Genomic DNA, 17,278 nt, shown 5'->3' on the forward strand with positions numbered 1-17,278 from the left:
TGCAGCCTGTTCAGTTGTCCATTTGGTGGTTTCGGATGCAATGGTCGCTTAGCCATATATAACTGTTTATAGGGTTATATACACTATAGATAAAACAAGCCCCAAGGAAACCTACCACTCTCTCATCTGGCATGACCTGCTTTACATCACCATTGAAGAAAGTGACAGTGACCGTCTTCCCATCTGGACTCACTTCTTTTCGAGTTCCATTTGGAAACAATATAGCACGGCACCCATCTTTATAAACCTTCTCTATCTACAAAACAGGAAAACATCGTCAAGAGATTTCCTCCTGAGACCGTGTGACAAAAATAGCTCTCATTCTCTTCCTAATTGTTTTTCTATGAAAAAATTTCAAAGTAGGCATTCTCTCAAAAGGAGAAAAAAGTTAATAAACTCATTGCAATCAACTTCACTTATCAACACGTTACATCTTTATTTCCCTTATTCCCTCAAACAAACTTCTTGGTGGAGCTTTTTAAAGTAAACTGCAGATACCACCTATAATCACTTTATTAACATAACTACACCAGTATCACCCCTAACAATATGTCACTCCTTCATATAACCATTTACATGGTTTTCCCTAAATTCAAAAAAGGCTTTTTACAGCTCATGTGAATCAGAATCAAAGCCCAGTCCACACGCACACAGCTGATCTGTCTTAAATCTCAACAGTCACCCTTATGCCAGCTGTTGAAGGAATTGCATCACTGAACCAGAAAACTTCCCCCATTCCAGATTTGGTCGATTGCTTTCCCAAGATGGTATATCTAACATGTTTCTCTTTGCCCCTATATTTCCTAAGAAGACTAGTAGCTGGATCTAGAGGCACGGTTAACTTCCAGTTGAATTCCTCTGACAGGAACGTTTTGTAGGTGCTGCTGTGAGCTTTCTATGGCCACAGCACGAACTGGGTCTCACAGTCAGGTCTGCCGTGAAGCCTGTCATCCTTTCACCTAGGGTTTCAGAAGTCACCGATGACTGCTGCCTAGATTCTTTCCTTCATTGGGTGTGGAAATCTGATGATTCCTTAATTTTCTCACTCCTTTTCCATTTATTAGCTGGAATTCTTCTACAACATAAAAGCTTTCCTCATCAACAGTTTGTTTCCCTAAAGCAGAGTTTGTATAGGAAAAGTCTACCTATTCCTTTTGAATTGTTCTTTGTCCTCTCCTTCCAAAAGACAAGCAATGAACTCCTGCCTTATGATTAACTTCAATTAAAACGAATCAGATCAGAGTATTTGGAAAAGTAAGTTTTCTATAAAGCTGAAGAAAAATTCCCTTCTCACCTCCCCAGTAATACTGTTTGATCCCGTCCCCTCTCATTCCCTCTTCAAGTTGGCTCACCCAGCCAGGCAACAGCTTTCACGCCCACAGCCTTTCCTGGGCCCGGGAGAACACTGCAAGCCGGGATGGAAAGAGGTGCCTGGTTCAGAGCACTTCCGGGAAGGCTGCAGGGAGGCTGAGGCTTTTAGCTGTGTGCCGAGGAAGAATAAAGGGTTCGGACAAAGGAACTCTATTCTTCGTTTTGCTACATTTCTAAACTAAAAATGGCAACTAATGCACATTGTATTTCCAGCATTTTTTTACACACACACACACACACACACACACACACACACACACATATATATATATATATATATATATATATATATATATATTTTTTTTTTTTTTTTTTTTTTTTTTACTGATTTCTGAGGGAGGGAGGGAGAAACATCAATGATGAGAATCATTGATCAGCTGCCACCTGCATGCCCCCTATTGGGATCAAGCTGCAACCCTGGGCATGCACCCTAATTGGGAATTCTCCTGGTTCACAGGTCAAGACTCAACCACTGAGCCACACCTGCCGGACTATATTGAGCATTTTTAGTAAAGTTCAAAGATTCAACCCGAGGTCATGCCCCAAGGTATTAACATTTTTAAACCCTATAAAGTTATAAAGATCTATTATTTTATAATCAAGTGTTTCAACTCTATTTTAACCCATGTTTATTTTTTATAATACATATTTTTAAAGTTCTAACCTTTCCATCAGGATGACTGATTTCTCCCTGAATTTCTTCTTTTTCCTCTTTTTCATCCTCTTTATATTCAGGATCTGGGAAATCCGCTGAGTCGAGAGGCTCCCTGGGTGTGGCAGTCTGTAGGGACAAGAGGCTCTCAGCTGTCCTATAGGCCGGCAGTCGCCAACCTCACAGACCGCCGGTTGGTGACTGCTGCTGTAGGACATCCAGTAACATTTCAAGCAGCTAAAATTTAAACTTTCTTCAAAAAGCTAGATCCTACTATTATAGGATCTGTGACTGGTGTTTGGTGTTATATAGAAAACATGTGCAATGTTAAGTAAAAAGACTCCTTTATAAGTCATTTAAAAACTTATGTCAGTTAACTAATTAACTTTAAGCCAGAGTCATGTTTGAATATATAAAAATATAAAGAGATTTACTTGTCCCTTATCCAAACTGCATAAGTCACGAGAAGACACAGACTTGGATCTCCGAGATGGATTGCCTGTAGAATATAATTGTCAGAGTTTTAATATTTAATTGAAAGTTTTAAATTAACATTATAAACATTTAGTTCATATCCTTCTTTTGTGAAGTGCTGTTACTCATTAATTAAGGAAGTCTGAATATTTTTCTTGACTAATTCACAGGAGTTCATTACATAAGTTGAGATGTGTATTCAGGTACTGAAGTCCTGAGTGACCAAGAAAGACAAAGACAGTATCTCTTCCCTGAGAGTTTATAATCGGAGGAAGTCACAGGTACTCAACTAGCCCCACCGGCCACAGGCATTGTGGAGACAACGATGGAGACTTCAGGTAGAGACTAGGTCTGAGGAACAGGTAATAGCGACATCCAATAAGACACAATAGAATTTGGCTTGAAAAAGTATTATTTAAATAAAATCTAGACCAAACACCTGTAGTCTATGCATTTTTTAAATCATGACCAACAAACCAATCACATACTACACTATAGGCCTGATGGACGGAAATGTGTGCAAGAGCAGGCCTGCCTTCCCCAGCGGCCGGCACTGGCTCCCTCCAGCATCCAGGACCCGGGCTGCTTCCCTACGGCCCCGGCTCCGTCTGGAAGGGTGTCTGGTCTAATTAGCATATTACCCTTTTAATATTACAGACTTGCAATATGTTATAAAATAAGCATACACACACACTACTGCCATCCTACCACAAACTGAGGTTAACTTTTTAAAATATATTAAAGTTCTAATATGTTCTTCCTATATGCCAACAGGCCATGATAAATATTCATAAATTTGAAGAGTTTTGAGCAAGTGCCAGATTCTGATTTACATGTTAAAAACTAGAATGTATGCTGGAAGCTCTGGGGAGAACAGACTAGGTAAGACTAGAGGTAGAATCTAGAGGCTGGTAAGAATTTGAGAATGTTCGTGTGGCGTCTACTTGCCAAATGTTAGCAATTCAATATGGTTCAACCTACTTAATTCAGATAATATCTGGATTGATGGAAGTGGGAGGTAAGGATAAACAAAAAAAGGAATCAAGAAGTACACATATGTTTTTAGCTTTAGCAGGCAGACAGGTTCTGGGGAGAGGAGAAGTGCTCCTCAGACCGGGTAAAGAACCAATTCCTCCACCTGACAGGTGCAAAACAAACTATACAATCTGAGCTCTATGCTACATATTTCTAAACTTTACACCCACTTTCCATACAAAAGACTACTATCCCCATTTTATAGGAGAGGAAATCAAAGTTGAGAGAGAGATTAAAGAACTAGGCTGTCAACTAATAAAACATTCCAACTAACCAAGCTACACCGGCCTGCACAGTTCAAACCCAAGTTGTTTAAGGGACATTATTTTCAATTCACATTTGAAAATCCACTTAAATGGACAGCAGAATTAAGCTATACATGGATTTTTTACTCCACAAGTGGTTGGCCTGTAACTCTGTCAACTGAATAGAAATAATACAGTTAGAAGAGATTAAGATTTAAGAGTATAAAGAAAGCCAATGAGAGCTGTCAGGTTCCATTAGGCCAGTGTTTCCCAAACTTTTGACATATGTGTACCCCTTGTATAATTTTTGTAACGCTGAGTACCCCACATACTCATGAGAACGTAGAATTAGGCGCAGCTAAGCACGGTGCAGTGCATATCCCCACCAAACTCCGGTGCAACGCGTACCCCACCAAACACTTCCCCTACCCCTGGGGGTACGCGTACCGCACTTTGGGAAACAATGCATTAGGCTAATATTAGAATAACTGGCATTTCCAAAGATGAAAGGGTGAAGGGCAGACTGCTTATTTAATTTAAAGAAATTAGTTAATATTTAATTTTTTAAAATAATAGCTGAGAATTTCTCAAACCTAGGGAAAGACTTGGGGCAACAAGTTCACAAAGCTACCACCATACAAACTCAAGCAAAAAACCTTCTCCAAGACACATAATGAAACTCAAAAATCAATGATAATGAAAAACTCCTAAAAGCAGCCAGCAGTGAAACCGGCACTGGCTTCCCTCCAGCACCCTAAAAGCAGCCAGTGGGAACCCCTTAGGCCAGCAGCAGATTTCTCAGTAGAAATTCTAAAGGCAGTCCTGGCTGGTGTAGCTTAGTTAGTTGGAGTGCCATCCCACACACCAAAAGGTGGCAGGTTCAATTTCCAGTCAGGGCATATATCCAGGTGGCAGATGCAATCACTGGTTAGGGTATGCACACGAGGCAACCAACTGATATCTCTCTCTCTCTCTCTGCCACCCCCCCCTACCACCACCACCCCCCCACAAAAATCCTATATAATAAAACCTAATATACAAATTGTCCCCTGAACCGGGAATTCAACTACTCGTTATGATATGCGCTGACCACCAGGGGGCGGCACAGAACATGGCGGGTGTCGGCTATGCCAAGATGGCAGCGGGCAGCAGTGGAGGCACTACTGGCCCCACTGGGCCCCAACAAGCGCAGGACCGGCGGGATGGTGGAGCAGGTGAGCAGAGGGCACCAGGCCAAGGCAGGTGCAAGTGGAGGCCTGTCCTGTCGATCACCCTGGCGGCAACCAGCAGTGGTGGGAGGAGGATGGGGGGGGGGGGGCACTGCCTGACTCCTGGGCCTTGAGAGAGCCGGGTGGGGGCCCTGATTGTCAGCAGGCCCTGATGGCCCAATCGGGGGTGGGCCCAGGGCTGGGACAGGGAAATGGGTGTGGGTGAAAGCGACTAACCTCCTTAGAAGCCAGGGTGGGGGTAGCAGGGACAGAGGTGGGGTAAGAATGCAGGGTGTCCGCTGAGCTCCCTCTCGCTCCCCCTGTTGCCCTCCTCCCTCCCCCTAGATGCCAGGAAGCTGGCTGGGGAAGACCCTGTGTTGAGGTGCCAGGCACCTGCGAGGAGCCCACCCGCACCCGGATGGCCTCTTCCGGCTGAGCCAGGCTGCAACCCCTGGGACAGCTTCCATGTGGAGCTGCTGGGCATCCCAGAGGTCCATGCTGAGCCCCCGAGCGTGGCATCCAGCTGTGCTCGCTGCATCTCCACGTGGGGGCCCGGGAGCTGTGACTCAGGAGGAGGGACATGGGGACCCAGAGGTCAGCTGGGACCTGCCCTTCCACGCCAGATGCTTGTGCTTGGATCTCCAGCCAGGCCTAGGGTCCACACCTGTGCACATATTTTGTGCACCGGGCCTCTAATAAATAAATAAAAATTTAAAACAGTAATAAAAAATTAAACTCTAAAGGCCAAAAGAAAACAAAATGATGTAATCCAAGTGCTAAAAAATAAAAACTGCCAGCCAATAATACTTTATCTGGCAAAGTTATTCTTCAGATATGAAGGAGAAATGAAGGATTTCCCAGATAAACAAAGCTAAGCAAGTCCATTACTACTACACCTGCCTTACAAGAAATGCAAAAGCAGTTCCTTTAAGCTGAAACAAAACAAAAAAATAATGAGCAACATAAAAACTTACAAAAGTACAAGACACACTAGTAAAGGTGAAATTTTATAGTCAGATACAGAAACTCCATAACAGGCCGGTGTATTAACCACTTATTGTATAAAGGTTAAAGGAAACGTATTAAAAATAACTACAGTTATTAATAGATACACAATATAAAATAGTAAACTGTAATACCAAAACGCAAAGGGAGGAGTAAAAGGGTGGACCCTTTATTGAAGCCTTTTAAAGGAGAAGGAAGCGCAGTTGCTAGAATGAAGCACAGTTGCTGTCAGCACAAAACAGACGTTATCTCTGTCTTATGTCAGCTTCATGGTAACTACAAGCAAAAATCTAGAGTGCATCCATGAAACAACAAAGAAAAAGGATGGAAAATCACTGATTTCAAAGATAAGCGAAACAATGTAAATACAAAACAACTAGAAAGCAATCAATAAGATGGCAGTAAGTTCTTATATATCAACTAAAGGTCTGATGCATGAATTCGTGCATGGGTGGGGTTCCTCGGCCTGGCCAGTGATCAGGGCTAATCAGGGCCCTGGGAAATTGGAAGGCCAGGGGGAGGGAAATGCTGGACAGAGTTCTCCTGACCGGGCAGCTCCCACTACTACTGGGTCCCTTCCCAGAGCTACGGGCTCGGATGGGGAGACCAGCACCATCTTGAAGGGGAAAGTGGATGTTATAGGGAGCCTGAGGGTCTACACCTGTGGCAACCACCGAGCAGCTGCAAGCCCAAAACACCGGTCCCCAATTGGTGCAAACGTGGATTCAGAGGAGCTCTACACTCCACCTCAGAAGGGTCATATTTCGCCTGGGATAAGGAGAGAACTACATAATCAGATATGAGGCCATGGAGAGACAAAGAAACAACCCACATATGAAAGAAAAGCAGGCATCAACAGAAAAGGAAGTAAATGAAATAGAGGCAAGGAACTTGTCAGAGAAAGAATTCAGAGAAATGGTCATAAGGTGGATGAAAAGAATGAAAAACAAATTTGACAATATGAGTAAAAACCAAGAGGAAATGAAGAACCAAGAAGAAATGAAAAATGACATTATTGCTGTAAAGAACTCAATAGAAAGCATCAACAGTAGACTAGAAGAAGCAGAGGACCACATCAGTAAGCTAGAAAACAAGGTAGGAAAAAATACCCAAGTAGAGCAACTTCTAGAAAAAAAAATTAAAAAGCAGGAGAAGAGCCTAAGGGAACTTTGGGACAACACGAAACAAAACAACATCCTCATAATAAGGGTACCAAAAGGAGAGGAAACTGAGCAAGGAATAGAAACCCTGTTTGAAGAAATAATGACAGAAAATTCCCTGATAAAGGGAAGAAAAAAAAACCACAAATCCAAGAAGCTCACAAAGTCCCAAGCAAAATGAACCCCAAAAGACCGATGCCAAGGCACATTATAATTAAATTGACAAACACCAATGACTAAGTAAGAATCTTAAAAGCAGCCAGAAAGAGACAGAAATTTACCTACAAAGGAACCCCCATCAGACTAGTGACTGATTTCTCAACCGAAACTCATCAGGACAGAAAGGAATGGAACGAAAATATAAAGTCATGCAAAGGAAGGGTCTGAATCCAAGAATACTATACCCAGCAAGGCTATCAATCAAAAGTCAAGGTGAAATCAGGAGCTTCACACACAAAAAAGGACTAAGGGAATTTATTACCTCCAAACCAGCAATGTAAGAAATGCTAAAGGGTCTGCTGAAAAAAAAAATAAAATAGAAAAGAAATAGGAAGCGAAGAAGGAACACAGGGGTAAAGAATAAAAATGGCAACAAACAAGTACCTATCAATGATAACTTTAAATGTAAATGGATTAAATGCCCCAATCAAAAGACACAGGGTAACGGATTGGATAAGAAAACAAGACCCATATATCTGCTGTCTACAAGAAACCCATTTCAGAAAAAAAGACGCACACAGACTGAGGATGAAGGGATAGAAAAAGGTTTTCCAGGCGAATGGAAATGAAAAAAAAGCTGGGGTAGCAATACTTATATCTGACAAATTAGACCTCAAAGTGAAGGACATAAAAAGAGATAAGGAAGGCCACTTCATAATACAAAAGGGAGCAACCCAACAAGAAGAAATAACTCTGGTAAACATATACACAACCAATACAGGAGCACCCAAATACATAAAAAAAAAAAAAAAAAAAAAAAAAAAACACACACACACACAAACTCCTAGAGTTAATCAAGGGAGAGATTGACAGCAACAATCATAGGAGGAAACCTTAATACCCCACTATCACCATTGGACAAATCCTCTAAACAAAAAATTAGCAAAGAAACATCAATCCTAAATGACTCACTAGACCAGATGGAATTAATTGACATGTTTAGAACATTTCACCCGAAAGCCACAGAATATACATTCTTCTCAAGTGCACATGGGTCATTTTCAAAGATAGACCATATGCTGGGACACAGACAAAGTCTCTTCAAATTCAGGAAGATAGAAATCATATCAAGCATCTTCTCTGATCACAGTGGCATAAAACTGGAAATCAACTACAATAAAAATAACCCAAAGAGCCAGCACCGGTTAGGCTCAGTGGATAGAGCGTTGGCCTGCGGACTGAAAGGTCCCGGGTTCGATTCCGGGCAAGGGCATGTACCTTGGTTGCGGGCACATCTCCAGTAGGGAGTGTGCAAGAGGCAGCTGATCGATGATTCTCTCTCATCGAAGTTTCTAACTCTCTATCCCTCTCTCTTCCACTCTGTGAAAAATCAATAAAATATATTTTTTTTAAAAAAGAAAAGAAATGAAAGAGGTGAAATGACAACAGACCCCACCGAAATACAAGGGATTGTTAAAAAATACTACAAACAACTCTATTCCAACATACTAGACAACCTGGAGGAAATGGACATATTCCTAGAAAAATATAACCTTCCAAAAACTCAATCAGGAAGAACCTAAACAGCTCAATAGGCCAATAGCTATGGAAGAAATTTAAGCAGTCATCAAAAAGCTTCTGGCAAACAAAAGCCCAGGTCCAGACAGCTTCACAGGGAAGTTTTACCAAACATTCAAGGAAGAACTAAAACCTATACTCCTCAGACTATTCCAAAAAAATTCAAGAGGAAGGAACACTTCCAAGCTCCTTCTATGAAGCCAGCATCACCCTAATCCCAAAACCAGATAAAGACAACTCAACACAATCAGAAAGAGAATTACAAGCCAGTATCTCTCATGAATATAGATGCCAAAATCCTCAACAAAATTCTAACAAATCAGATCCAACAGTACATCAAAAAGATCATGCACCATGACCAAGTAGGAATTATCCCAGCAATGCAAGGATGGTACAATATCTGAAAATCAATAAACGTGATACATCACATAAAATGAGAGATAAAAATCACACGGTCAAATCAATTGATGCAGAAATTGATCCAACACCCTTTCTTGATAAAATCTCTCAACAAGGTGGGAATAAAAGGATCATACATCAACATAATAAAAGCTATACCATATTTTCTGGCGTATAAGACGACCCCCTAATTTTACAGTTAAAACATAGGTTTAGGCCTATAATTCGCTGTATAAGACTACCCCCCACTTCCGAGGCAACACCAGTTCTTTTATTAATAGACCGCCTCTCTGACTCTGGCCAATCCAAGCAGGCTTTTTATGCATGCAAATTATACATGTTCTGTACCCGAAGCTACACTGTGTTCTAGTAAAAAGCCTGCTAGGGCGGTGATATAGTGCCATCCTGGATTTCCAAGTGAGGTGCTTTCTATCCGTCCCCTTTTCTCTGTTCCCTCTGCTGAGACCTGAATTCAGACCACTGAAAAAGCCGGGTTGACTTTTTTTCATTTCAAAAGTCGTCTTATACGCTGGAAAATACTGTATATGACAAACCCACAGCAAACATCATACTTAATGGGCAAAAACTAAAACCATTTCCCCTAAGAACAAGAACAAGACAAGGATGTCCACTCTCACCACTCCTGTTAGACACAGTACTGGAAGTATTTATTAGCCATTGCAATTAAAAAAGAAGAAGAAATAAAAGGAATCCAATTTGGAAAAAAAGTCCTTATTTGCAGATGACATGATATTGTACATAAAAGACTACATCAAAAGCTAATAGACTTAATAATCAAACTTGGAAATGTATCAGGATTAATGCCAAGCAATCTATGGCATTTCTATACACCAACAGTGAACTTACAGAAAGAGAGACTAAAAAAACAATCCCATTTACCATCGCACCAAAAAAAATTAAAATACCTAGGAATAAACTTTACTAAGGAGGTAAAAGACCTATACAAGAGAAACTACAGGACACTGAAAAAAGTGATAGAGGAAGACATAAACAGATGGAAGAACATACTGTTTATGGATGGGTAGAATCAACATCGTTAAAATGTCCATACTTCCCAAAGCAATCTATAGATTCAATGCTCCCCATTAAAATACCAATGACAGGTTTCGAGACATAGAACAAACTCTCCAAAAATTCACGTGGAATAAAAAAAGACCCTGAATAGCCACAGCAATCCTAAGAAAAAAGAATAAAGTAGGAGGGATCTCAATACCAGATTTCAAGGTGTATTACAAAGCCACTGTTCTCAAAAGAGCCTGGTACTGGCACACAAATAGACATATAGACCAATGGAATAGAATAGCGAACCCAGATATTGACCCAAACTATGCTCAATTAATATTTGACAAAGGAGGCATAAAAATACAATGGGTCAAGACAGTCTCTTCAATAAATGGTGTTGGGAAAATTGGACAGATAAAAAAAAATTGGACAGAAAAAAAAAAATAAAAAAATGAAACTAGACCACCAACTTACACCATACACAAAAATAAACTCAAAATAGATACAGGACTTTAGATACAGGACTTAAACATAAGACAGAAAACCATAAAAATACTAGAGGCATCCACAGGCAGCAAAATCTCAGACATATGCCGAAAGAACTTCTTTACTGATACTGCCCCTAGGGCAATGGAAGCTAAAGAGAAAATAAACAAATGAGACTACATCAAAATAAAAAGCTTTTCACAGCAAAAGAAACCATCAACAAAACAACAAGAAAGCCCTCTGTATGAGAGAACATATTTGCAAATGTTATCACTGATATAAAGGTTTAATCTCCCACATCTATAGGCAACTAATACAACTCAATAAAAGGAAGATAAATTAAAATTAAGATCCAATTAAAAAATGGGCAACGGACCTAAATAGAATCTTTTTGAAAGAAAACAGAAGGAAGGCCAAGAGACATGAAAAGATGCCCAAAGTCACTAATTATCTGAGAGATGCAAATCAAAACGGCAATGCGGTACCATCTCACACCTGTCACAAAGGCTATCATCAACAAATCAACAAACGACAAGTGCTGGAGAGGGTGCAGAGAAAAAGCTACTCTCATGCACTGCTGGTGGGAATGCAGACTGGTGTAACTACTGTGGAGAACAGTATGGAGTTTCCTCAAAAAACTAAAAATGCGGGCCCAAGCAGCCGGGCCCAAAGCAGCCGGGCCCGGAGCGGCCAGGCCCAGAGCAGCCGGGTCGGGTGCGGCCAGGCCCGGAGCAGCAGCAGCCAGGCTGGGAGCAGCCAGGCCCGGAGCAGCAGCTGCCAGGCTGGGAGCGGCCAGGCCTGGAGCAACCGGGCCCAGAGCAGCCGAGTCGGGTGCGGCCAGGCCCGGAGCAGCAGCAGCCACGCCCGGAGCAGCCAGGTCGGGAGCGGCAGTGGCCAGACCCGGAGCAGCTGGTTGTGGAACGGACCAGAGCAACAGAGGCCAGGCCCAGAACAGCTCGCTCCTCGCCTGCCCCTGCCCCACGGCTGCCTCTCAGACATGGCTGGAAACTTTTGGGGGAACTTGAGGGTCCGCTGAATCAAATGAGGAAGGCTTAGATCTGGATGTGTTGAGTTAGTATAGCGCTGGGGTGTTGATCTGTGAGTGCCTTGTGTGGGGCCTGGATGAGGTTGGTTGATCTATTTGGAAATGTCTTTTGTGTGAAGTGTATCCCTGGGCATGTGGAGGTATTATTGATTTGAGAAAATGCTAAGTAACTGATTTACTATCTGAAAAATTTAAAGTTCTGAAAGTTTAAGGTCTCTTGCCAAAAAGAGGTTTTAAAGCTAACACCTTAATTTTAATGGAGAAAGGGAATGACAAGCCCTTCCCACCCAGAACAGGTAATCCAATTCCAACCAGCAGCTATGTTTAAACAATGTGTCCATTTACACTTGAAGGGTTACACCTTTTGATAGCCTAAGGGCAAGTTTACATGTAAACAAGTTTGCTCTCAATTCCCAGGGCAGAAAAAAAAAACAAGGTTTAAAATTATTAGATTTTAAAATTTATTCTTAGAAGTGTAAAAGTTTATTAATTAAAAAAAAACTAAAAAAAAAAAAACCAACAACAAAAAAGGAGATTGAAAAACCTGATGAACAATAATAGCTATTCATTGTAGTAGAGTCGGTGATATGGGAGGGGAGTGGACCGACTGTTCTCGGGGAAAGGGAGGGAGGAAGAGACTGAACATAAAATGTGCACCTATGGATGAGGACAATGGGGGGTGGGGAGGGGGCAGAGGATGGGGTGGGAACCTGGTGGAAGGGGGATGAAATGAGGAACCTTTGTAATAATATGAACAATAAAGATTTAAAAAAACAAAACAAAAAAAAACAAACTAAAAATGGAACTCCCATTTAACCCAGTAATCCCACTCTTAGGAATATATCCTAAGAAACTAGAAACACCAATCAAAAAGGATATATGCACCCCTATGTTCATAGCAGCACAATTTATAATAGCTAGGTTTTGGAAACAGCCTGGGTACCCGTCAGCAGATGGTTAGATTAAAAAACTATGGTATATCTACACAATGGAATACTATGCTGCCATAAAAAAAGAAGGAATTCTTATCATTTGCAGCAACCTAGATGGAATTGGAGAACATCATGCTGAGTGAAAATAAGCCAGTAAATGAAAGAGAAATACCACATGACCTCACTCATTTATGGATAATAAGGAACATTATAAACTGATGAACAAAAAGATAGATACAGAGATAGTAAAGCAACAAGCAGACTGTCAAATTACAGTGGGGAGGATAGGGAGATCTGGGGGAGATAAGAGATCAACCGAAGGACTTGTATGTATGCATATAAGCATAACCAATGGACTCAAAACTCTGGGGAGGGAGGGCATGTATTGGAGAGGGGTGTGTGGGGGGGGCGGGGGGAGGAAATGGTAAGATATGTACACATATAATACCTTAATAAAAAAAATGAAAGAAAAAAAAGGGCTTTTTGCAGCCCTATTCATGTTATTGACACACTGGATGAAACATGAATGCCCATCAATAGGAAAACTTGACTGGCAAATACATGTGGATTCCGTAAAGCTATTATAATTAATAAACTACAGTTTATATATATTAATGTGGTAAGTTTTAAATTTTGAAGAGAAAAAAACAAATTGCAAAGGAATACATAAAGTATTAAAACAATACTATATTAATTTATGGACACAATATAATGAAAGAATGAGAAACCAGCACGGAATGCTGTCAAGGTAAAAATTAAGTGGGGAATTAGGATACACAGAAGGCTTTAATTAAAAGCATGGTATTTTATTTCTTAGGTAGATTAATTTTCTATTCTTTAAATTCCTGAAATGTCTTCTAAAAAGATCATGCAGCTTCTTACCTTGAATGGGCAAATTATTTTTCTTGTAAGTCTCTAGCTGGGTTTCTGAAGAATTTTGACTCTTTTGAATTTGAACTGATGAATTCTACAGTAAGAGATAATTATGTAATTGAATATAAAATTAGTGTCTGTCTACATATTAGTACAATGAATTAAACAGAACTCAGCTTGCAATGAGAATGTTTTAAGTTTGTTCATTTACATTGTTTTCATTTATCACTAGAGACCAGAGTGAACACACACATACATACACACAACCTCTGTAAATATATTCATTCCTCAAGTTAAGGGCATAACAGACAATGTAAAGCAAAACAGTCTTCTGTGACTGTTACCAGGCTAGCCAGAGGAGAGAGGAGGGACTCATGGTTACCCATCAGCAAAACCCTCTTATCTCAGCTTCTCCAGATAACGTTTCCCTCACTGCCTTGCTCTAACTGAGCCCTAAGCTCCACTGAGATGAATGCTCACCATTGTCCCTTGTAGAGAGGGAGGTTCTCACTCTCAGAGCTCACAGCCCAAGGCTTAGATAACGGGTGTCCTTACTCTCCATCGCTGCTTCCAGACAAACTTCTTTCTCTCCTCCCCACCCACCCCCACCAGCTCCGAGTTCATGGCCATGTCCGCCCCCCACCACACACCCTCCGTGCCTTTCCGACCTATTCTCCCTCCAATCTCAGCCCTGCACTTCCACGGGCAAACTCTAGAACTAGTCATTATCACTATTTGCAATGATCAATAACTGTTCAATTTCAAAGCATTTGAATCCAGAATGTGAGGTGTTCTACAAAATAACTAGCCTGGTCTATTAAAAAAGCCAATGCCATTTAGTGTTCAAGTATGTACATATGGGTGATATGCCATGATTTCTACAACTACCTTCATGTGGTCCAGCAAAAAATACAATGTGGCAAAACCTTAACAGTAGTTCAATCTAGGTAAGTAGTCAGGTATTCATTGGATTGTTTTTTCAAATGCCTCTATCTGGGAAACTTCCATAATTAAATATTTGAAGAAGAGAGAATTCCACTCTGCCTACAGCCTACAGAGTCCTACAAGTCACTGATCTCTGTGTTCTATGTCCCTCACAAACTTGTAGCCTATGCCCTTCTTAAGCAGTTCATGGGTCACTGTTAACTTCTAAGCCCCTCTCTCTACTTTGTGGCATTCCCCAATGGCCACACCTCCCCTAAAACATAACTTTCCACCAACTGACACCCAAAAAACAAACAAACAAGAAAAAATAATGCAAGCCGTTCTCACTGGAAGTAACGGTCGTTAACCTGCATGGGCCACGCAGCCCAGGACTCAGACTTTACTTCCCAGTCCCTTGGCTTTCCTCTCTCGTACACAACTATTTCACACTTTCCTCCATGTTCTCTGCCCTCACAATCAGCGGAGTATCATGCTTCCCACTTTACTGAGAAAGTTATAGCATCAGAAGGGAACTTCCTATCAGATAGCACCAGACACCTCGCCCCAGGTCCAGACCTTAGACCTCGTTATTGAAGTCGAACTGCCCGTGCTCCTGGCCAAAGCCAGCCCCTCCACCAATTCAATTATTCATTCCCGAAGTCCCATCTCCCCTACTGATGATCACTGCATCACTTCCCTCTCCACTGGAACCAACTCTACAAATATATGAACACCTGTTAATTTTCCATCTTAAAAACAAAACTATTTCCCCTATAGCCACTACCCCCTTTTCTTTATATTTACTGCAAAACTTTTCCACACAAATCTCATATTCTGTCTGAAACTTCTCTCCATTCTCTCTTATCCAGGCTTTTGTCTTTGACACATTTCTACTTGGTAAATCCAAGGACCAACCTTCAGTCCTCAACTTACTGAGCAGCAGCCTTTGATGCCTGTGTGCCACATTCCCCCCCTTAAGGGCCTTTCCCAGCTTGGCTCTCAGAACACCACATGGACCTCCTTTCCGTCTTACTCCATGGTTATTTGTCCTCCTTGGTCCCAGCTTCTTACATTCTGCTCAGTATTTGGACCTCTTCACTTTCAGTCTCAGTCATCTCAGCCCAAGGCTAATTTACCATCCATTCTGATGACCCCAAACTTCTACCTGCAGCCTGACTTCTCCTAATACATGTATAACTATCTAGTAAACATCTTTACGTGATGCTCATTGGCAAACTCACCTTGTCTGCACCTGAGCAATATGTGTTGTCTTCTTATGGACTTTAATAACAAAGGCAAATTCTTATATCAAGCAAAAAAACTACACTAAACAGGGAAGCCATTCCTGACTCCTTTTTTGGCTGTCACACCCCATATCCAGTTCATCAATAAATCCTGTCCACTCCTCAACCCCTCCATTGCCACTCCCCCAGTCTAAGCCACTATTATCTCATCTCTAGTCTGAATTACTCTGTAGTCCACTTTGATGTTCCTGAATGGGCCCATAGTTTCCCACCCACTCAATCTATTCCTTCTTTTAAAATATATTTTCTTAATGATTTCACAGAATAAGGGAGGAGGGATAGAAACATCAATGATGAGAGAGTATCATTGATTGGCTGCCTCCTGCTCGCCCCCCACTGGAGATCGAGCCCACAAACTAGGCATGTGCTCTTGGCCGGAATCGAACCTGGGACCCTTCAGTCCGCAGGCTGACACTCTATTCACTGAGCCAAATCGGCTAGGGTCCCCCCAATCTATTCTTAAGTCTGTAGTAGAGTGAGCTGGTGTTGGGGCTCAGAGATGCAATATGGCTCCAGCAGCAAAAGCCTCTGGGAAATGTGGGACTCTGTTTAAGCCTCAGTAGCCTCGGGCTTGGCTGACCACCCAGAAAGCCAAATGCCATCCAAAGATAAATATCATGTGCCTAGGAAGGCGGTTAATGAATGTAGAGTGTGATAACTGCCTGATGTTATTATGCTAACTTAAAAACGGATTGTTCTTGCTGGAGGTCTATGTGACTACCCACCATACGGTTTTACTTTTAATCCCCTATAAAATAAATAGAAATTTTAAGAAAAGTAAGACCCTATCCTAGAAGAAAGTGGATTCTTCCAGGCAGGCAGGCCACCACTGGGAGCAGCTGCCTATCCATGTATGTTTCTCCCATTAAAGCTATGATTTTGAATAAGATTATCTGTCAGTTCTTCAAAATCAATCCTGAATTTAGACGTTGGCTGCATTCCCCAAATACTAAGATAAAGGGTTAGGCCACCCCTTCAGTCAGAGCCCAGCAAGAGCTCGCATTGCATTCAGAGAAAAAGCCCGAGTGTTTACAGAAACTATTAAGGCCTAATGAAATATGCACCCACCACCCTTCATCATCTCTCTGGTTTCATCTGCTGCTATTCTCCCCTTTCTCTGCTCCAGCTTCACAGTAAGTGCTCACTTAACACCTTTAATGTGTTCTAGGACTTTAAGTGAAATGACATATAATGAGAACCATTTTATCAGGCTGACTGATGTAGTAATCTTATAATGAAATGACACTATTCGAGGAACTGCAGCACCAGCCTTTGGCATTATTGAACCCCATGCCCTCCACATTCCTGTGCCTGCTCTGCTTCTCATCCAGGTCCCTCTTCAGCCATTATTCAAATGTTGCTTCCTCTGTAAAGCCTTTCATGGCCATCCTACATGTAACTGCAA

The 17,278-nt window shown here is 41.5% G+C and overlaps 1 protein-coding gene across 8 annotated transcripts in view; it reads right to left on the bottom strand.

Moving 5' to 3' along the window:
• The window catches only part of CPAP (centrosome assembly and centriole elongation protein), a 74,560-nt gene that overhangs the window by 2,932 nt on the left and 54,350 nt on the right, over positions 1-17,278 (bottom strand). For 7 of the 8 annotated variants that reach the window (XM_084878534.1, XM_084878536.1, XM_084878531.1 and 4 more), the window contains 4 exons: positions 13,655-13,739; positions 2,458-2,522; positions 2,036-2,152; positions 116-256 (listed from right to left, as the gene is read on the bottom strand). In XM_084878534.1, coding sequence (XP_084734660.1) covers positions 116-256; positions 2,036-2,152; positions 2,458-2,522; positions 13,655-13,739 — 408 coding nt within the window. The remainder of the gene's footprint in view (positions 1-115; positions 257-2,035; positions 2,153-2,457; positions 2,523-13,654; positions 13,740-17,278) is intronic. The other variant, XM_084878535.1, reaches the window with a different exon arrangement.

Source organism: Pipistrellus hanaki (genome assembly GCF_964339955.1).
Source record: "Pipistrellus hanaki genome assembly, chromosome: 3".
Taxonomy (NCBI): domain Eukaryota; kingdom Metazoa; phylum Chordata; class Mammalia; order Chiroptera; family Vespertilionidae; genus Pipistrellus; species Pipistrellus hanaki.